The sequence below is a fragment of the Microplitis demolitor genome, chromosome 1 (assembly GCF_026212275.2).
Source record: "Microplitis demolitor isolate Queensland-Clemson2020A chromosome 1, iyMicDemo2.1a, whole genome shotgun sequence".
NCBI lineage: Eukaryota > Metazoa > Arthropoda > Insecta > Hymenoptera > Braconidae > Microplitis > Microplitis demolitor.
The window spans coordinates 20,709,401-20,731,368 of record NC_068545.1 but is presented as its reverse complement, the minus strand read 5'-3'; the positions used below and the strand labels follow the sequence as shown (position 1 = coordinate 20,731,368).

Below are 21,968 nucleotides of genomic sequence, written 5' to 3'. Positions count from 1 at the left end.
GACAGTAACCAGTCATTCAATTTTTGTAACTTTGCGCGGGACTTTTGAATATTTAAATTTTATTTATTTTTTCAGTACAGTTAATTTATTTAAAATTTTTATCACTGATGAAGATCTGCAATAAAATATTTTTAATTAATAAATAAGTTGTCATAGTTCCTGATTAGTAAAAATAATTATAATTAATATTAATCACTTACTGATTAAATGTAAAGAAGTGAAATCCGCAAGATCCACTGGAAATTATATCAATTACTATTTTGATTATTAATTCAACGCCATATTGTTGCACAACTGAATCATCATCTTTTATTTTTTCTAGGGCTTTGCGAACTGACTGAGGAAGTGTACACTTGCAGGTACTCATTAATTTAATTAGAGAAGGATAATTACTAATTGGTAGTACTCCAGCAATTATCGGAACATTAATACCGTAATTTTTACAGTCTTCTACAAAATTTATAAAACTTTCCGAGTCAAAAACAATTTGCGTGATGATAAAATCAGCTCCTGCGTTAATTTTTTCTTTCAGGTAAAAAAATTCCGTCTCTTTGGAGACTGACTCTGAATGTCTATCTGGATATCCAGCGACTGCTACACTAAATTTATTTTTATAATTTTCTTTTATAAATTTAACCAAATTTACAGCATACGGAAAATCGCCATCAGTAATCTCATCTACAAAATGATAAATAAATAAATAAATATAAAAAATAACTCGGGAATTTTTACTGCAGTACCTCCGCGAAGAGCAAAAACACTGGTGATACCAAGTTCTAGTGCTTTATCTAATATTTTTCTGACATCATTTTTAAATTTTCCTCTTGCTGTCACATGCAAAAGAAAATTATCATCCATTTCTGATAAACTGTCATTCAAATTATTGAGATTAAATTTTTTATGACAAGTCAGTGCGTAAAATAATGGAGAGTACTCTCGTAAATCCGTGACAAATCTGTAATAATTAATTGAATTAATTAATTAATAGAATAAAATTAATGATAAAATTAACAAACCTGTGAATATTTTCATGACCAGAAATTAATTCAAAGCTATAAAAAATTTTTTTTTCATCCCATTTTTCTTTTATTAATTTATTTAAATTATTTTTAATTAATGACATATGTGAATAATTAATTAGCTTATAAATCGACGTTACAGTTTTATCAGTCCGAATCATCGTACCGTCATTTAAAATTATAACCCAATTTAATAAATAAAATTTCCCATTCCTCTAGTCAGTCGCTGTTCCTTTTAGTTGAACCAACTTCCAGTAAAGTAGAATTGAGCTGCGATAAAAAACGTGCACGTGAGTGAGGGACGAACACGCATAGCCTCACTAAAATTTAAAAACGTTTAGCTGAAGATTTTATAAATTAAATAATTTTTTGAGTGACAACCAAGAAGATGTCGTGGCTTCTTGGTAGTTATCGTAATCAGCAACAGCCTCAAGATTTTTCTCAGTATGCTGCTGCAGGAGCTGGAGCTGGAGCTGGTGCCGGTGGTGATGAACCACCAAAAAAATCAGGAGGTGCTTCTGGAATGGACGCTTATAGATTTGACTCGAGTGCACTGGAACGAGCCGCTCAGGCTGCCAAAGAACTTGAGAAATCACGTAAGATTTTATTTATATTGATACTGATAATTTGACACCGGGTTATTTTCTATGGCGAGTTACGTAAGAGCTTTGGGGTTAGAGCTATGGACAGATCTAATAATGATGCAATACTCAAGCTAATTTATGTAGTAGAAAATAATTATTTATTCATTTATTCTTTTTTTTTTTTTTAGCTTATGCTAAAGATGCGCTTGAGCTGACAAAGCAACAGGAGATTTCTAAGCAGCAGGAGTTTCTTAATAGCATAAAGCAGAATGAGGCTGCTATCGAGCAACTGAAGATTGAGCAGAAGAGAGTCGATGGAGAAGAAAGAAGAAAAACAATTGCTGAAGAAACTAGACAGCATCAGGCACGTGCTCAGTATCAGGATTCTCTGGCGAGAAAGAGGTATGAAGATCAATTGTCACAGCAGCAGAGAATGAATGATGAGAATTTGCGGAGACAGGAGGAGTCTGTAGCTAAGCAGGAAGCCATGAGAAAGGCCACCATTGAACATGAAATGGAGTTGAGGCATAAGAATGAAATGAGAAAACTTGAAGCTGAGTTGAAGGCAAAAGCTAAAGTTGACAGAGAAAATCAGGATCTTAATTTGGAAAAAATTAGACTAAAGGCCTCTGAGCACCGAGTCACTGTTTTGGAATCAATTAAGTAAGTTGGCATTACTAATTATTGAATTTTAATTTATTTTATTTTATTTATTGTTGGATTTTTATTTTTAGAACCGCGGGATCTGTAATAGGAACGGGAGTAACAACTTTGCTTCAAGATTGGGACAAAATAGTGGCAGCAGTTGGTGGTCTATCTCTTCTAGCATTTGGAGTTTATACAGCGAAAGGATCAACGGGCGTAGCAGCGCGATACATTGAAGCACGTCTGGGCAAACCGTCATTAGTACGTGAAACTTCACGTTTCTCAGCACTGGATGCTGTCCGTCACCCAGTTCAATTAGTTAAAAAGCTGCGTGAGAAACAATCAGACGCTCTTTCAGGAGTTGTACTCGCACCAAAGCTCGAAGAAAGACTGCGTGACATTGCAATAGCAACTAAAAATACAAAACATAATCGGGGAATGTATAGAAATATTTTGATGCACGGTCCACCGGGCACCGGTAAAACAATGTTTGCTAAAAAACTTGCCCAGCATTCGGGTATGGACTACGCAATTTTAACTGGTGGTGATTTAGCGCCTCTGGGACGTGACGGAGTTACGGCTATTCACAAAGTATTCGATTGGGCTTCGACGACACGCAAGGGTCTGCTCCTGTTCATCGACGAAGCTGACGCATTTTTAAGAAAAAGATCCAGTGAACACATTTCTGAAGATCTTCGTGCTATGCTCAATGCATTTTTATACAGAACTGGAGAACAAAGTAGTAAATTTATGCTCGTCCTGGCTTCAAACACACCCGAGCAGTTTGATTGGGCCGTTAATGATCGTCTTGACGAAATGGTTGAGTTCCAACTGCCTGGACGCGAAGAGCGTGAGCGTCTGATACGTCTTTACTTTGATAAATTTGTGCTCCAGCCCGCGACTGAAGGCAAGCGAAGACTCAAAGTCGCGCAGTTCGACTACGGATCATTGTGTTGTGAAATGGCTGATCTTACTGAAGGTATGTCAGGAAGAGAGCTGGCTAAGCTTGGAGTCGCTTGGCAAGCTGCCGCTTATGCTTCCGATGACGGTGTTCTTACCGAGCAGATGGTAATTGAAAAATGCAAGGACGCGGTCAAGCAGCACAAGCAGAAGGTCCAATGGCAGAGCGAACAGGAGAGACAGGAATCAAAATCAATTTACACGAATACTGATGATACAGATGATAAAAAGAAGCCATTGCTAGCCATTGAACCGGCTCCGACAAACGAAAAGTCTTAAGAGCTACACTGCATTTAATTAAGTAATTAATTTACTAATTAAATATCAATTTCCGTACACTATTTTTCCAATGTTTTATTTTATGTAAAACACTCATGACGTGACTTGTAAAGTTCATCACAAATTAGTTTAAAAAGAAATAATAAATAATAAAATAAAAAACAATTAAATAATTGTAATTGCTGTAAGCTATATATTAGAATTTATCAGGAAGTCATATATATAGTGTACATAGAAATGTTTGAAAAAATGTTAACCACGCATAATTATATTATTAAATGGTTAAGGATTTTCTCAGACAGTGCCCCCACTTTTTAAAAATATGCAATGACCACTGTCATCAGCATTAAATTTTTATTAATTAATTTTAAAAAAATATAAGCATTCATTGAAAAAAGGACAATTTTGCTGAGATTGATTGTAAAAAGAACTACGTAGTCATCAATTCGGAGTTGAAGGAAATTTGGAAAATAAATTTCAGCAAAATCTTCATGTCAATTTTATAATTCAAATTTTGTAGACTCAAACTCATTAAACTCCTAATTGATAACAACTGTAATTTTTTTTACTATACTACGTTGACTTTTTCTCAATTAATCCTTTAATTGATTGATAAAATTTTGATACGCTGACAGTTGAAAGTAATTGAAAATTTTCAAAAAGCGGGAGTGAGAATGGCCTCCAAAGCTTAAATATTTGAATGCATGAATAACCTCAGGGACGTTTTAATTTTTTTGTTTTTTTTTTTTTTTTTTTTAGTTGAAAAAATTTGTTTATTAGACTTGAAAATTATAATTAATCAGTATCCTGTGTAGTTGCAACTAGCATTGTATATATGGTAACTAATAATAACTAAGTTTAATTGTTTTGTTATCATTTTTTTAATGTAGACCAGAGTACAGTTAATAAAAAACAAAAAAAAGTTTGGTTTAAATGAAATATATTTTAAACTTCTGTATTTTAGTTAAAAAAATTTTTTAATTGGCGTAATGTACATGTTAAAAAAAATATATATCAATTTTAAATATTAATTTGTTAATTATGCGGTAAGTTACTTTAATTAATCACACTTTCTTAATTATTATTTTTTTAAATATCGCAAAAGACACTTTCGGCTCTTCAACAATCAACATCAGAAATACTATTTAAATTGTTAACATTTAAATTTAAATTTCAATTCATTATCTCAATAAATTTTAATAATTATAATAATAATTAATAAATGGTAGCAAAAAATATTTTTTTTTACATTCATCGAAGTTGAAATATATAAATTACTAGAAAAAATAATTATAATTATTAAATAAGTCTGAGTGATGTTTTTCTTTTTATGTAATAATTAATGAGGTAAATGTTTTAAATAAATATATGGAGTCTAATTAATTAACTCGATATACAATTGATATTTATGAATTATGATAAAATGAAAATTGATTTCAATAAGAAAATAAAATAAAATGATTGTCACACAGCCCATAATTAGCTTTTAATTATTTAAAAAGTATTTATGTTGATATGAAAAATATTAAGTTATCAGTATATTGATATATTGTTTATCAAAACTGAACACATAATTGGTATTTGCTGACGCGGTTACTTAAATAATCAAATACCTGGTGAGAAAAAAAATTTATATCGATCTGCTAAATTAAAAAAAAAGACATAAAAATTATCAGCCTATTTTTTACAAAAAAATTTCAGTCTCGACGATATCGGAGCACAGCCGACTTAACTGAAATCCGTGCTGTTGGTATACAATCGACGCCCCTTTAAGTATAATATATAATAAAATTATTTCTATAAAAATATTTAGTTTAATCTCTGACACGGAGACCCCATATGCTGGTTCTGCGCACACCCACGGTAGGTCTCGCTATTGAGCTGTACAAAAATTTGTTTATTTCAGTACCCGAGCCATTGTTTTGTAAATTTTTGAACATCGGCTCTGACATTAAGCCAAATACATCGAGAAAACTGAGCGAAGGCATAAATGCTAGTCTTAAATATGAGGAAGGCGAAATACTGTAGCAGCGGCTCAATGATAAGTGTTCGAGCTGCGTAAGGTTCAAAATACTTTGGACGGATATTATTGTGAGTAATGTGCAGTCGCTTAAATCGAGCTCTACTAAATCGGGACACGAGTCTGTTAGTATTTTAACATCTGCAATTGAAAATAAATAGTTTGTTAATTTATGTAATTCATTTTAATAAATATATATAGATAAAGGGTAGAGGTATCGTTTTTGCTCACTTTTAGACACTTGAAAACTTTTAATAATTTTTCTAATGTGCGCCCAGATACTTTTATTGTACTGGACAACGTAGTAGTAATTTCCCCGAGGTATAGAATTTTAAAAAAATTACTTACAATTGACATCAATTTAGGAGTTAAGCAAAATTCAATAAATAAATTTTAGCCTAAAAAATTTCAAAAAATTTTAATTATAAAATGAAATTGTTAAATTTCGTTCAACTCCCAATTGATGTCAATTATAAGTAATTTTTTAAAATCTATACCTCGGCGAAATTACTACTGCGTCGTCTTTTTTTTAAAAAATTAATAAAATTTTGATACGTTTATGACAATTGAAAGTCATTAAAAAATTTTAATTAATGGGGAGCACTGTCTGAGAATGGCCTTTAAGTAAAGTATTAAATGCCCAAAAATTGAGCAGTGGCTATAAATGGTACCTCTATCGTATATTTAGTTATTAATTACCATCATCAGTTATTGTTTTTCTACAGCCGGCAAGATTCAGTCTGGTAACAGAAGGAGGTAACAGTTTGCAAAGTGAAGACACTGATTCAGAAGTTAGTGAGCACCAGGATATATTTAACGCATTTAAACTGTAACAAAATATTTGATTAATTTACTTATTTAGCTGTAGCAAAAAAAAAAAAACTTACTTTTTTAATTTCATCAAATGTTTAACAGCTTCAAGATCAATTCCTTCACACATAGTTAAATTAAGCGTAGTGATTTCAGTATTTTTGCTAATAGCTTGACAGCTCGGTTCATTCAACTCACATCTTTCTAGCGATAATTTTTTCAATAATCTACATTTATTTAAAAGCTCCGTAAGACTATCAGCAGTGATAACAGCCATCGATAGATCCAAGTACTGTAATTTAGTGAAGTAGTCGTCACAGAGTACCAATGAACCTGGATTAAATAACGGATTATGCAGTTCAGCTTGAGCAAGCCGGAGTATTTGTACACCACGTGGTAAAATGTGTCCCAGAGTACCACCAGCAAGGACTTTACTGCCCAAATCCAACCGCGTCCACAGAGCCTCGTCGCGTGCTATCTGACACCATCTTTTGCAGACCAACATTGAACGTACCAGACATTTCTTTGGTAGCCATTTTAGTATCATCAGTACCATTTCATCAGATAATTTATTAAACTCATCTTCACCTACAATAGAAGCTTTTTTTTTTCGCCTATACAGATAATAGTGATCTGCATCACTTGTATTCAATGAAAAATTACTCGAATCATTTTTGCTGTAATTTTGTTTGTCTGCAAAGACTTCATTGTCGATGCGCGACGAATACCCAGACTCGTTACCCGTGGAACTGTAGACCGCCGGATCCTCGGTGTGATAGGGATCTTGATCCAACCTTCACCCAGTAAATATTTAAATGTTAGTGGATTAAATGAGCTAATCAAGGTCTAAATTAATCAACCCTTGTCCTTGATTACTGTTGGTATGAAGCTAATAGCAAACGTTTCACACCAACCAATGCTCATATTTATTATTTCAAGGTCCAGGTGCTCCTTGAGCTATTGACGATGCTTCAAGAAGCACTTGGCCATTGTTAGTAGCAAGTCACCATTCATCCTAATAATTATAAAAGACAATATATATTTGATACCTTTCTAAGCCTATTTTTTCAAAACTGGAGCCATATATTTTGTCCTTATCATCTAGCGCAGTGCTACCGTTTTCCGTGGGTTGACGACTGCACTCAGAACTACTTTCGCTCAGTGATATTACTCCGTCCTGAGAGCTTGACTTTTTTAAACTCTCGGAACTGGCATCGTCGTCCAGCATACTAACTCCCAGATCAACCAGGACTTCTGGTTCCACGAGACTCGTGTCGCCGCGATAGGACCATCTTCTTCCATTTTTTGACTCGCTATTCAGTGTACTGTTCAAATTGTTGTTGCACCCATCATCCAGTTTCACACGTTTACTGTAAAAAAATTAATTTTCATTATTAGAAAAAAAAATAAATAATAAATAAATGAGTACGTTAACAATTGAAATAAACCGTTGAAAAAATAAACTAAATATCAACCTGTTCCACCAGGAATTGTCAAATGGATTCATTAGAAGCAGCCGTAATAAATTATTATGTAAAATTTAATTGAAAAATTTAACCAGCATTTTTTTTGTTGTCACTATGTAGTAAAAAATATATTTTTAAATTTTACAAAAAAAAAATGTATTAAAAATATGAACGTTATCACAATTTATCACTTAAAATTTATTTAAATTTATTATTAATATTAATATTGCAAATTATTTAACACAATTAATTTTAAGCACAATAATCACAAATAACCTTAAAAATTTTTTAAATAAAACCCAAAATAAATAATCCACTTTTTAAACACAACAATAAAATTTAAAAATAATTAAAACTTATAAACAAAAAGCATATGAAAAATGTGTAAGTAAAAAATTTTAAATGGACGGAATGAAAATGAGAAAAACAGGTTTTCCTTAAAATGGTTGATGTGGTGGTTTTTAAAATAAACGGACGCTTCGGAAAATTTTTCGAGGAAAATATGAGGGTAGTGGCATTATCTTTTATTCTTGTCTCACGTATTTTGGGTACCGACCGGATAATGGAATAAGGAATGGAAGGGGAAGGGGATGGGATCGGAATTGAGACATAGATTTTTGGAGGGAACACTTTCTACCTGCGATAACATCAGTTTTCTCGGTAATTATTAATTACCATGTACAGGTCAAAGAAAACTTTTATCACAATCACTGCACTTGGTCATCGAACATTGAACGGTGATTGGACCCATCAAAATAAATAGTATTTATTTTTAAAAAATGAATTTAAATACGGAGTTTGAAACGGTCGATCAAGGCATAACCTTACCTGAGTTCATGGTATGAGTGCGCCCCCCCTATTGCCAACAACAGCAACAGGTAAATTAAAACGATGGTTTAATTGATTAAATTAAGAAAAACACTTGCAAATATTAACACTCATCAATTAATTATTTATTAGGAATATCAAACCTGTTAGGCGGCGAATATTCCCTGGAATCTTCGTGATAATCGTCACTCAACCTCGTATTCTCCTCCATGACTGCATTCGTTTTTGGCGGAATAAATAACTACTGGTAATCTGGCACTCGGTGGTAAGTAAATACGCGCCAGTTGTGGGCTTCCATTGATCCCCTACTTGGAGATTACGAGCAACTCAAGACTCTGATTGGCCAAGGCGTCTATTGCGTGCGCAGTTTAAATAAAAAGCGCGCAATTTTACAGCGCTCGGATTTTAGCGCGGCAAAATTTGAATTCATTCATTTTTTTATTTGTCATTTTTATACTTTTAATAACAGTTTATATTTTTATATAATATTTATATATTACATATATATTATTAATTAAGTGTTTGTAAATGTTATTTAAATATTAACAATAATTTGAAAAATTTAATTAACAGAGACCGCGTAATTTGCGATCTTCCCAGTGAATTATTGCATTAGAGAGGACAAGATCTGAAGTTTTTTTATGGAAATTAAATCGTGGATCTTTTGAAGCTGAATTTTTATCGTACCACCATCCATAACTATTTAAATTCAAATATTACCAATGATAATTATTGTAAATATAAATTTATTTAATATAAATATAAATATAAAATACCTTTGACTAGATAAAATGGGATAGCGGTAAAGATCTCTTGGTCCTTTTCGCTCTTGTTCAATTCTTGCGTTTACTTTATCAATTACATCATCAATAGTTAAATCTTGATAAATTTCACGTGAGTAAAATTTAGGTGTGATAAAATCTCCTGGAAATTTAATAACGCCTTGAATTAAATGTTGATTTAAAATCAATTATTAAATAAAGTACCGTCTATTCTTGAATATCTTGAGTCCGATCGCCCTATCATCTGTTGTTTTGGAAAACAGAGTTTGAATTCTGGTTTTTCTTTAGGTTTTACAGACAATCCCGGACTCTGTCTACTGGTAGTGCCATGTGAATCTGATTGATCTATGATAGACATTTTGTTTTTTTGAGTAACTACTTTATTTTTAATCACTTGATGATTTTAGTCACCCGTAATCACAAAATTTATTTTTAACTAATTGATTCCGTATTGATCGGCCCTACTCGGAGATTTAAAACGACTGATTATTGTAAAACTTGGTTGAAATTAAAGCTGAATTTACTATCATGTTGAAAAACATGGAGACATTTAGAGCGAGTAATAAATAAGAAATTACTGAACAGAACATTTCATCAATAATTGAATACAGTGACTGGCGGTCCACAGTATCTTCAAAAAATATAATAGGCACGCGACCGCTATTATTTGATCGATACTAAGGTAACTAAATATTTTTATTACATGCAATAAATAATTCCCGTTAAATACTTGTACTAGTTTAGTAGTTAATTATTTTATTAAATAATTATTATACAAAATTAATGTGATGCTCATTAATCTTTCTATTAATTGCTTATAATTGATACTTGTAATTGAATACATTAATCATTTATTATAAAAAATTTTGAATACAGATTCAATATTTTTGTACACAGAAAAAAAGGATTTTTTGGCGCGAAAACTTTAATCTTCAATTTATAATGCAAAATATTTCGTACGTCAAGGAAACATTTTATTTTCTACGCACCTTTATATATATATATTTTTTATATATATATACTTTTTAGTAATATAAAAAATAAATTTTAGTTTTAAAGAAAGTTTGAATTTCGCATAATTTTATAATAAATTAATTAATTATAATATTTGTTAATTATTTTGTAAATCATTAATAATGTTAATTGCAATATTGAATCTTTTCATTATTTTTTCCAGTGACGTCAAAAAATTTCCATAAAAGGGTCTTGCAGAGCCTGATCAAGTTTATACTCCTAGAGTGAAAAAAAAATTGATGTATCCATGAGAAATTTTTTAAATAAAAGAAAGGAGTGAAATTGCAGGAACTTTATAAAGAAAAACAAAAAAAAAAATTTTATTACACTCAATGTAATTATCGGCGACTAATGAATTAATTAATAACTATGACAATATTTAGGAAATAAAAAACAGTATTTTTAGAATTTTTTTTTTATTTTCGATGCTCACCATTAAAAATGCATATCAAGTACACAATTAACAGTTTTTCGCACCAATACAAAATTTTTTTTTCTTTTTTCCATTTTCATCTTCATTTTTTCGCAGCTTATAATTATATCGAGTTACAATCAGCAGAATTGTTGATTTTATTTACGCTACTCGACATGTAAATAAGCGCAATGAAATAATTTAATTACTATTTCATTATATTTTATTTTTCATTAAATGTATGATCGATTGGACCCTGGAATGTGTGAGTATGTCGAGTGTGTGCACACATCCAGGGATTTTAAAAATTTTCTTGCTCCACAAGTTTTCTTTTAGATACAAAAGATTGTTAGCGTCCTATCCGATAAAATCGCCGTTTCCGGCGGAAACGGGGGACTGAGTTAAATCTCCCAGTGCAATCTAGTCTTACATTAATTACTCATGTATGTTTTTCCTCCATTTGTTTTATTTTATTCAAAACAGTCCTCCGTCGTGCCTGTATGCCTTCGATTGATCAAACTTCCGCCTTATTTTTTAAACTCCTAAATCTTAAGAACTAATTACATTATAATCTAAATTTACTTGGTTTTTTTGTTCACATCCTCGCTATCTATCAATGTTGGATTATTTACGCGACAACGACTCATAGATCTCTGAATCTCGTCTCAACATATTTTTAAAATTTATTTTGTCAAGACCTCGCGTTATATCATCACTGATAATTCTCATACATTACAAAATTGTTTTTCAACATTCAATTAAATTATCAAATATTTACTTTATTGTATTTTTTTTTATCATTATTGCGCAATGAATTCAAATTTTGACAACTGATAGATAACTCATGACACAAATCAAACATTTTTTATTTTTTTATCATAGACTAGGAACGTTCAATTAAAAAAAAAAATCTCAGTACATTAGATGGTACCAGCGCGTTGTCCATCAGAAATAATTTCGTATAAAAATATCACAAAATTTAATTTTCACCAATTTAAATTTAAATATTTAAGGAGACGTGACAAATGCTGTGGAAAGACTCACAATTTTTTTTTTAAAGATAAATTGGTAAAAATTTTTAATAATTAATTTAAATTTACGCGGCAATAAAAAATGATTTATTTTTTATTGTCAAAATTTCAAAAATTAAAGTCTTAAATTTAAATAAAATTATTTTACAAATTTTAAATATATATGTCTTTCCACGTCACCCTGAGTATCTTATTAGATAATTACTGTATTTATTATATAATTATATTTTCATCTCCTTTATATTTATACTTTAAAATCTTTCTCACTGACAATCAACCACTGCGATTGCTATTTAAAACATGATATACTTAAAATATAATAATTAAGTTTGTACGTTCAAAATCCAGTCTCAACATTACATATATAATATATATATGTATACATCATGATTCGCCGTACTAAACTCCATTGCAGAGAATTATCATCTTACATAGACACAGTTAATCACATCTCATTGTTTATTTATAATAAATTATTAAATGCCTTGAGCTCATCACTAATAATCAATAAATTAATATCTAGTGATTTTGATAAATAAATAATAATTGTCCCATTGAGGTGAGATTTACTGCGCAATTCATCAGTTGCTATTACATAGGCCTATTAAAAGCAAATTAATTACTCAATAAGTCATTCATCATAACGTACCATCGATAAGATTTACAATTGTTTTCTTTTTTTTTAATTACAACGAAGCGCATTAACAATTAACGTCAACGCGAAAAGGTATCAGCGTTAAAAATATATATTTATAATTATTTATTACAATTATTATTATTTTATATATTCTACTGGGCATTGAAAAATAAAAAATATTTTTTGGCATTTTTTTTTATATTTTATAGATTTTTTTTTCTTTTCTTATATATTTTTTTATGGATAAGAATGAGGTCAGGACGTAGGAGGTAGGACGGAGAGGATATATAATTTTTTTTTTATGGGTAAGTGGGTAAAGTTTTTTTTTAAATTCTAACAATGTCATGTAGGCATCATCGTATTTATATATAACAGTTGGTCTAGGTGGGCGTTTTTCTACACACCTTTAAATGTATATATTTATTATATAGTTTTTATTTTTATAAAATAAGTATCTATTAAATGAATAAATTAGACGAAGGCGTGGGAGGAAAAAAGGGTTTAAGAATCGCCTAATGTGTTATTTTATATTATAAGTATTTATAATTATGAACTGTGTTAATGTTATGAGTGATAAAAAAATAAATAAATAAACACAAAATAATATAAAACAAAAGTTGTCTTTATTTTTAATTTTTTAAATAATTTTAACTTGTAAAATTACTTATTTATATTTTTCTCCTCTCGTCCTCATATTAGAATTTATTTTCTCTTTGTTTATTTTAATTCATTAAAAAAGTAACGAAAATTTATATCTCGCCTATCGCGCATTTTATACTCGATGTGTACATTATCATGGCGAAACAAACATATTTTAGTATATATATATTTTTATATTTTTTTTAAATTTATAATCATAATCATCAAGTATTTGGTTATCACTTTTTTATCAAATTCACTGCATCTCACTCTGTTCTTACAAATTCATGAATATCAGATTTAAAAAAAAGAAAAAAAAACTGCCAATCTTTCCTTATTAATAACTGATATTTTTTTTCATGTATAGCTCGTTAGTTTGCGCGTACAAACCCCAATCACGACTAAACACAAGACATAAAAACAATAAATTTAACAAAAATAATTTATGAAAATAATTATTTTATTTTTTGTTTGTTTGTTTGTTGTATAGGTCAATTGTTTATAAATGAAAAAAACTAAAGTAGCAAATAGTTTTGACGTCAATATATCGCTGGTACCTTCGGAAAAAACCAAGCTCGCTATACAATAAAGTATCTCACATACATTTCATATATTTTTAATCATAAATTTTCATTCACATTTTTTATGGCCATTTAGTACGATTTTATGCATCACTTTTTTTATTTTTCATAAAATATTAGCATGACATTCATCCACATACTGACACACACATCATTACACGCTGATTAAACCTACAATTTTTTTTTATTTATTTTTTATTATTATTATTTTTTTTTGTTTTTTATTTTTATTTTTTTTTTTTTTTCACTTATAGAGGAAGCTTTGTCTCCGTGAGTAATTAATTACAATCACGGAGTTGGTTATAAATTTTGCCCGTATGTTTGTACTGACAACTCACGCGTGGAAAAAAATTTGAAATTTCTTTTTTTTTTTTATTATTCAAAAATTTATATAAATAAACTACGAGCTAAATGAGTCAGACTCGATTGACAATTTGTATCGACGATTGTTATTAATATTAATTGTTTTGCAATTTACAAAATATTAAAACTAATATGTCATCATTTACAAACAATCAGTGGCATTTGTAAATCAACAGAATCCACTGATCGCTGAGTCTACTCTGATATTTTAATCCTCATACCTCGAGTCATATTTATGTTTACATTTCATTCTTCTCACTCTACACAATAGAATCATATGTACAGTTTTTTTTTTCATCACTAAACAGAGCAACTGAAACAGATCGTGTCATGATGACAATTAATGCAAGTTAACTTTTTTTTTAATTAAAAAAAAATGCATTTTTATACAATCCGTTCCAGTTACTGTCAGCGAATCTAATAAAAAAAAACTCCTACGCATCTAAGATTATATTACACGACGACAGTGATTTTGAAGTCTCATATCGTGTTCGGCGGAAGAGCTGGGCACTTTGAGACATACATATTTATGCTATGAGACTTGATCAGACTGATGTTTAATGCGCGGGTCTTTTATTCTCATGTACGCTTTATTTTGTTTTCTCTCTCTCTCTCTCGTTGTCAGTTAATAATATGTAATGTATAGTTGTATGAATGTATTTCTGTAACAGTGTAATTATGTAGTGTATGAAATTTTCAAATAATTGTTTTATGAATAATAGTAATAATAATAATAATAATAGTAATGATAATATGTTTTTTTTGTAGCATCGACCATTTTTTTTTCTTTATTTTCGTTCACACGATCAATGTGGCCAGCTGTAGACACTATTTTTAAACGTTCCCTCGTCTGCCCTGAGTAAAAAAAATTTATTTCCACCTCTACGTTTAAAGGAAAACACTTGAGATAGATATTGTATTATATCGTAATTAAAACAAAAAATATAAATGTTGAGGAAACAAAAAAAAAAAAAAAAAAAATAATAATAATAATAATTGCGAGATCTGTCGCATTAATATTTTACTCAAAGTAAAATTTTATAAAGCGATCTTTTAAAGTTATTTTTATTAAATTTAACGAAAAAAAAAAAAAAAAAACATACAATTCCACGTTAGCAATTTTCATAAATCCAATAATTTACACTAATGGACTTTGAAAAAATAAGAAATATAAATACTGAAAAAATATGAAAATATGCGTGGAACGTAGCTGTAATTAAATAATAAATTTCTTATGTTTACTTTTTTATCTTTTATTATTATCAACTGAATTATTTTTTTCGTTTTACTGCCAATCAGTAGGCGGTGGGATCGATGATAAAATATATGATAATTATTAAATTTATACTTTTATACATAAAGCTAATTATTCGATCAATGTGATCGTTTTTTTTTGTTTTATAATTTTTTTTTCGCTTATACTCTAATTATAAACTTTTATTTTCACTTTTCACATCTCCTCTCCTCCTCGCGCGTATACTTTTCAGTTAATTTTAAAATGTCCCTGCCGCCTTATTCGCACACATTACAGGTACTACTTTAACAAATTTTTTTTTTCTTTTCTTTTATTTTTCTTCTTCACTTATTGAGATAAATCTTATAGACTACAATCCTACGCGATACTTGAGACATTTTTAATTAATTTTTTAAAAAAACCAATATGAAAAATTGCCCTTAGTCTATTTATCATAAAAATAAAAAAAAAAGCATTGACACTTATTTCTATTTTTATAGCGACACAATTAAACTCTCCATTATTTGAATTTTTTTAAATTTCTGTCACTTAGAAAATAAGCGCGAGTCGTAATAAAAACAAAAAATTAATAATTTACACACAATAATAAATACATAAATTTAAATATGTGGCCATGAGATGGCACATGTGTTGATCAAAAAATAAATCGTCAAAATAAAAACAAAAAATAACAATAACTACATATATACCATCTGTTATTGTTGTCTTGCACTCGCTAAGAACGCGGTGTGGGTGGGGGTAATTGTCCAATTATTTTTTTTACAGCAGTGAAATAATTCCTACATAAAATTACATGTTAATTATCGCGCTCGATGAACAATATGCTCAAAATAATGAGTTGAGAAAAAAATTTTAAAAAATGGAAAGTGTTTTCGTGCTTACAAAAATTAAAAAGATTGCTGTTAATAATTACAATAAATGACTCAGGGCGAAATAATTAGTGTTTATTTATTTCGTTGTTGTTGCCAATACTAATAATGCATACGCAATTACTAAACATTAAACTGTTGGTTAATCTCTTGACTGATCTGACATCGACAGACAAAATATGGCATTTATTTAAAATTTTAATTATTTATTTGTTTTAAATGTACTGTCAACGGTATTACTATAATCAACAGATTGTAATAGCAATTTATAATAATAGTTTACGGCGAGAAAGGAGATTTTTGTACGCTGAGTATAGAGCATGATACTTTTTCAGCCACTTGGTGATGCGACGATCGCTGGATTACGGCGTTCGAGAAGATTTGAACGTGCTTTTATGCGGCGCTGCATCAGTTTACTCTCACTCGGAGGTGATAGACCGTATAGATGAGTCAGCGAGTCTTTGCCGTTGATACGGTTATCACCGATGAACTTGGAGTCACTGTGTTCGAGAATTGAATACATGGAGCATGACTTGCGACGTGAATTAGAATCAAACTCACTGGAAGAGTGGGCAACACAGTGCTTGCTGGGTTCCGAACCTTCGCTGCTGGTGTCTGACATATGACCGTAAGGATGATTTTCATCATCCGTTGAAGATGTTGAAAGTCTCGGCTCACAATTTTCAGCAAGATCTTCAAGATGATTCACTGAAAAGTGTTGATACACTACACGATTAACTGCCATCGCTGACTCGGCGAATGCTGAAAGTTCACGGGCGGAATTGTTCCTTCTAAATAACAAATAAATAAATTTTATTAAAATTTTTAATTAAGAAGACGTGAATAAATTTAATTGTGATTGATAAATAATAATGACCTTATTATTTCAGGAGTAATAAGTGGCCTGTTGCCAGCAACAGTAATAGTGGGACCAGGATTTATCCATGGGTGATTGAGAACACACTCAGCACTCAATCTCTGGTGTGCATCTTTAACAAGCAGACCGCGGATAAGGTCCTTGGCATCCTCAGAAATATCTTTCCATTCTCTGGCTGGAAAATCGTAATCTCCTTGCTGGATGCTGGTGAACAATAACTCTTGACACGCCTGACAATTTTCTCCTCTCTCCCATCCGCATTCAGTACCGCAGTTACCATAAAACGGTGGGTATCCGCACAATAAAATGTACATTATAACACCAAGACTCCACAAATCACAACGTTTGTCATAATAATTTGACTCGCCAATAAAGGCTTCGACAACTTCTGGTGCCATAAACTCAGCGCTGCCAACTGGTGTTAGTAGTTGTGGTGTTGCCAGTGGACTTTGTGAATTGTTAAATTTAATACCAGATCCAAGATCAAAGTCGCAGACTTTTATCGGTGTTAATTTGTCTGGATGGACGCAGAGAATGTTTTCTGGCTTCAAGTCTCTATGTGCGATACCTATTGTTTTAAAAACAAACAATGTAATAATTATTAGTCGTAATTTTATTGTACTGAATAAAAAATCGTGATAATTATGAGAGAAAGGTATAAATTAGAATATATCCATTGTTATTAATAATTGCTGTAATTAACCTTTTTTATGGAGGAAATTTAGTGCTCCAGCGATCTCCTTGACAATTTGACTGGCCTCTCTCTCGCTGAAGTGGACGCGTTCTTGAATTCTTCTTAGCAATTGCCCTCCGTTAATCTTCTCAAAGACAAGATAGAAACGCTCGTCGTCCTCAAAGAACTCGATCAGCTGGATTATGTTTGGATGACCCTGGCAATGATGGAAAGTCTCGACCTCCTTGAAGACTCTGGTACGAGCATGCCCGGGGATCTTGTCGATGATTTTAACTGCATACTCTAGATCTGTGTACAGTGATGTGCAAGTCTGCACTGAAGCGTACGCTCCCTCACCCAGCACTTCACCGGTCAGCTTGTACAGTTCTAACAACAGAGCAATTATTTCAACCAATTAGACATTTAATGAAAAATAAAAATTACGGCAAAGTGAAAGGTCGAATTGTAATACAATTTAATTTATAAAATCTGATTTACTGCTTTATCTTTTCCTCGTTTCTCTGCTTACGCATATAAAATTTTAAAAAATCATTGCCTTTAATGGAATTATTACTTGTACTTGTATCTCCATTCGCGGTTTAATGGATACATTACCTACACTAAATCCCAATAAGTTAATACACAATGATTTTAAATCGCGTTTAAAGTTTTATGTGTTATAAACTTTTAAATTATCAATAACATACTCGGTACTTATTTCAAATCATGAAAACGAACTATATATAGTTAGACAGTAATAAAAAACACTTAAACTTTATTATTATATCACTGTAATAAAAATTATCGCAGAAAGTAGCAAAATAAAATTTCATTGATTTTTATTTATCATAAATTTCTATATTAATTATTTTCATTTTAAAATTTTATGAACTTATGTGGAAAAAAAAAAAAAAAAAAAAAAAAAAAATATTTCAAGTGTGCGTCAGTCAATACGATCACGCGATTGTCTGTCGTAATTTTAAAATGCTTTTGTCAATCGATAACGTTCTAGAAGGAATAAAGTACTGGGTCAACGTGACATTGCATCTCTGACAAATGTAACGCTCGGTTGCACAGAGATATTAAGTGCAATTATTTAATTAAAAATGGGTGAATTTAAAAATTTTTTTTTACTCAAGAAAACGTTCTCCATATTATGAGTAATTATAAATTATTATTTAAATCTTCCGTGACTTAGGAGTTAATACTTTTAGAATAAGGAAGTAAAGGTATATCAGTAGCATTTCTTGTTATGAAGACAAAAAATACTAAAGAATTAATTAAGCGCTCGGTTGATGACTTGACTACTCAACTCGTAAACTTTTAACTCTTACAGAAGACGGAAAAGGTGGGAAAAGAATTAATGGAGAGAAAATAAACAGTAGTGTACATAATATATATATGTATATGTATGCTAGGTGGGACATTGATTCGGTCATCGTCCGATGACGCAACACTGCTGAGTCTTGGTGCTGTCTAAACTCGGTCGCTGCACACACACACATTACTGACACATGCACACATACATACATATATTTTATTGTTCATAAGTACTGAATATTTATTATATATATAAATATAGGTATAGATGAGCATGTAGTCATGCATGCATACATATACAGATTGCAGTAAACGTACGTCGATTCTGTCTGCATCAGCAATTAATTTTCCTGGCCTCGACTTTTCGCGTCGCGGTGGCCAACAAACATGCGCAGAATCAGACCAAAGCCGGTATCAAGTTTAGAACGTTCTAGAAGCTAACAGCCACGACTACGACTACGAGGAGGATAAAGCAGGACAGAATATATATAAATGAGCTGGGTATATTTAAGTGGGAATGAGGAGTGAGTGAGCAAATCGCCGCTATCTCGCTTGGATTTTATAGCGGCAGCAGCTTTTTACTGTACAGGTTGAATAGAGTACCAGTACCAGTACCAAGGCTCTTTTTCTTATTCTCGACTACCCTGTGCTGTGGATGAGGAGGAATGTAAACAAAACAGGGAGTCTAATGTTTGGATAAAGAAATAAACTTCAGGCAACTGACATAACGCTTCTTTACATTCTATTCAACCAGTACTTGAGAAACTTGAGTTAAATTCTGGTTGTTATATAAATATAACGAATGTATATCTATGCGTATGCATGATAATTTTTTCTGTAGATGTTTTTTGGTACTTGACAATTACTAAGTACTGTGGCAATAAGTACCTACCAAAAGATCCACCATCCAACGCGAGCTTATCAACTTCCTCCAAAATTAGTGCTACCAAACCCGGACACACGTGTTCAGTCCTATCATGACCATGTATGAACCCCCTTTATCCGACCCATTATCGCGCAGATGCAGCAATAATCAGCTTGTATTTAATTAGTGTCTAAATACTGAGAGATTGTGAGACCGTTGAAAAAATTTATGTTTACCTTGGAAGCATGACGAGACTAAAGACGAGCCCGAACGATTCTTCCTACGTCGTCTGCGTCTAGCTTCTTCTTGTCTTGCATGGACTGAACTTAGTGGTTCTCCTGTTGAAGCCACATCCCTGCAATTTCCGTCAACTGAAACAAAAATTAAAAATTTAATTAATATATGATGACATAAAATATTTTTTTACTGGAGTCAATAGTCAGATATTTATATTTTTACTGATTTTTAGTTTTCTGGGTCAGTATTTTTATCATGGGCATTTAACTTCAAGGAAAATGTGGATCAATAAACTGTAAAGTAAATCGGAGAGCGAGTATTATTATAAAGTATGTATGTAATGTACGTAGAGTTTAAGTACTACATACTCACTTTACTCTAGTCTAGGCTGCTATAGTATAGGATGAGAGTAAGATGAAATATCAAGACTTTCAAGAGCAACAGAACGTTGATGAGAGTTTATGAGCAATACCAAGTGCCCAAGACTCAGTAAAGCACAAAAGTATATGATGAAGATGGAGAATAAGAAGATGACGTAGAAGAGAATAAAAAACTGAGGACTTTTATGCTGGTTTAAATTTTTTTAGTTAAATTTTTTGCACACAAATTTCATCTGACGTTTTAAAAAAACATTGACGTCAAGAGGTGGAGATTTATTATTTAAATAAATGAATTTTGCAACCGATGTTTTTTTTTTTTCTCTATTATTTCGTTATAATAGCGGACGTTGATAAATTAAAATATTACGGCCTTGTCAGATGTTATAAATGTGATATTTAGTAATGACAAAAATAAAGTTGAGTGTATAAATGACGTGGGTGTCTGACGTTCGTTGACCGCGATGGCTAGAAAATCCCGTGTGCAACTGCATAAAATAGTACCCGTCTAGTCGTTTTATTTAAATTTGTTGTAAATTTATTTATTTTGTTTTATTTCAGTCGTCGCAAGACTCACGATAGACTGAAGCCACACGAGGGAGAAAGTTTTCAGTTAAATAAAAATATTTAAAATGCAAGTAAACGAAACAGGCTGTCAACGAAAGCTTTCCTATTTGTGAAAATTAATTGACGAGAGTTGGTCACTATCTTTTTAGTTACTCGCTCTCTCTTTCATTTTTCTGTGATGATAAAAATTAATTATGGAGGCGAGGAACAAATTGCTGATACGAGGGACTGATGTAGTGCAAAGACATCAGGGAGACAAAAATAACTTGTACTGAGTACTATTTATATTTACAAGGTACTCGAATTTCTATAAATAAATATACTACAAGTTTTTTCCCATTACGTTTACTGGATTATATATTTCCTACGAAGACCGAAGCACAGGCGAGAAGAACACTAGAGTAGAAGAACACAGCGACATCTGCTGCAGAGTAGCGAAGTAAGTTTTTGAAAATTTGTATTTATTTCCAAGCCTGTATGTGGCGATGCAGTAAACTTTGTAGTAGTGAACTTTGCTGTGAAAAGGTCGTAAAATATAACAAAAAGGCCATAGGATGAAGAAAGAAAAAAAATAACAAAGAGAACTAGAGATTGAAAGAGAAAAAATCATGGAAATTTGATGTAAACTTTTCTCATTCGTTTTTATTATACATGCTACCAGGAATTTTATTTTTCTCTTCATACACTGGGGTTGTATTAGGGTAGCAGCAGCAGATCCCTAACGAGTTTTGAGAGTAGGGGTAAAAAAATAAGTGCAAAAGCTAATAGAAACCAGAGGGATGGCTTTTACTTTGTTCGCATAAAATACGCTTTCAGTTGGGTTCTCTGTGGGCGAGGATTTTTAAAATAAAATTCTGT

The 21,968-nt window shown here is 31.1% G+C and overlaps 5 protein-coding genes across 7 annotated transcripts in view; 1 reads left to right on the top strand and 4 right to left on the bottom strand.

The window, feature by feature from the left end:
* Window positions 1–37: 37 nt before the first annotated feature.
* LOC103571235 (methylenetetrahydrofolate reductase (NADPH)) lies at window positions 38–1,180 on the bottom strand. Its single transcript, XM_008549324.2, has 4 exons — window positions 1,017–1,180; window positions 741–955; window positions 201–678; window positions 38–115 (listed from the first exon to the last, which is right to left on the bottom strand). Exons 1-4 carry the CDS (start codon window positions 1,178–1,180, stop codon window positions 64–66), a joined length of 909 nt encoding a protein of 302 aa, XP_008547546.2. The 3' UTR covers window positions 38–63.
* Window positions 1,181–1,291: 111 nt separating this feature from the next.
* LOC103571237 (ATPase family AAA domain-containing protein 3A homolog) lies at window positions 1,292–4,210 on the top strand. The gene is made up of 3 exons (XM_008549327.3): window positions 1,292–1,615; window positions 1,792–2,266; window positions 2,338–4,210. Exons 1-3 carry the CDS (start codon window positions 1,408–1,410, stop codon window positions 3,485–3,487), a joined length of 1,833 nt encoding a protein of 610 aa, XP_008547549.1. The 5' UTR covers window positions 1,292–1,407; the 3' UTR covers window positions 3,488–4,210.
* A 41-nt stretch (window positions 4,211–4,251) lies between these two features.
* LOC103571238 (S-phase kinase-associated protein 2) lies at window positions 4,252–8,916 on the bottom strand. Of its 2 annotated transcripts, none has more exons than XM_008549328.2 (5): window positions 8,755–8,916; window positions 7,367–7,687; window positions 6,395–7,111; window positions 6,207–6,334; window positions 4,252–5,648 (listed from the first exon to the last, which is right to left on the bottom strand). In XM_008549328.2, exons 1-5 carry the CDS (start codon window positions 8,820–8,822, stop codon window positions 5,302–5,304), a joined length of 1,581 nt encoding a protein of 526 aa, XP_008547550.1. In that variant the 5' UTR covers window positions 8,823–8,916; the 3' UTR covers window positions 4,252–5,301. The 2 variants fall into 2 exon arrangements, with proteins under 2 accessions (XP_008547550.1, XP_014300530.1); XM_014445044.2 differs by lacking the exon at window positions 8,755–8,916 and adding an exon at window positions 7,793–8,713.
* Window positions 8,917–8,971: 55 nt separating this feature from the next.
* LOC106694247 (uncharacterized) lies at window positions 8,972–9,751 on the bottom strand. The gene is made up of 3 exons (XM_053740845.1): window positions 9,598–9,751; window positions 9,388–9,535; window positions 8,972–9,310 (listed from the first exon to the last, which is right to left on the bottom strand). The coding sequence occupies exons 1-3, from the start codon at window positions 9,749–9,751 to the stop codon at window positions 9,178–9,180; spliced, it is 435 nt and encodes a 144-aa protein (XP_053596820.1). The 3' UTR covers window positions 8,972–9,177.
* Window positions 9,752–13,093: 3,342 nt separating this feature from the next.
* The window catches only part of LOC103571239 (MAP kinase-interacting serine/threonine-protein kinase 1), a 37,495-nt gene continuing 28,620 nt past the window's right edge, over window positions 13,094–21,968 (bottom strand). For both annotated transcript variants that reach the window (XM_008549329.3, XM_008549330.2), the window contains 4 exons: window positions 20,166–20,300; window positions 17,775–18,131; window positions 17,072–17,639; window positions 13,094–16,985 (listed from right to left, as the gene is read on the bottom strand). In XM_008549329.3, coding sequence (XP_008547551.1) covers window positions 16,526–16,985; window positions 17,072–17,639; window positions 17,775–18,131; window positions 20,166–20,300 — 1,520 coding nt within the window. In that variant the 3' untranslated portion in view covers window positions 13,094–16,525. The remainder of the gene's footprint in view (window positions 16,986–17,071; window positions 17,640–17,774; window positions 18,132–20,165; window positions 20,301–21,968) is intronic.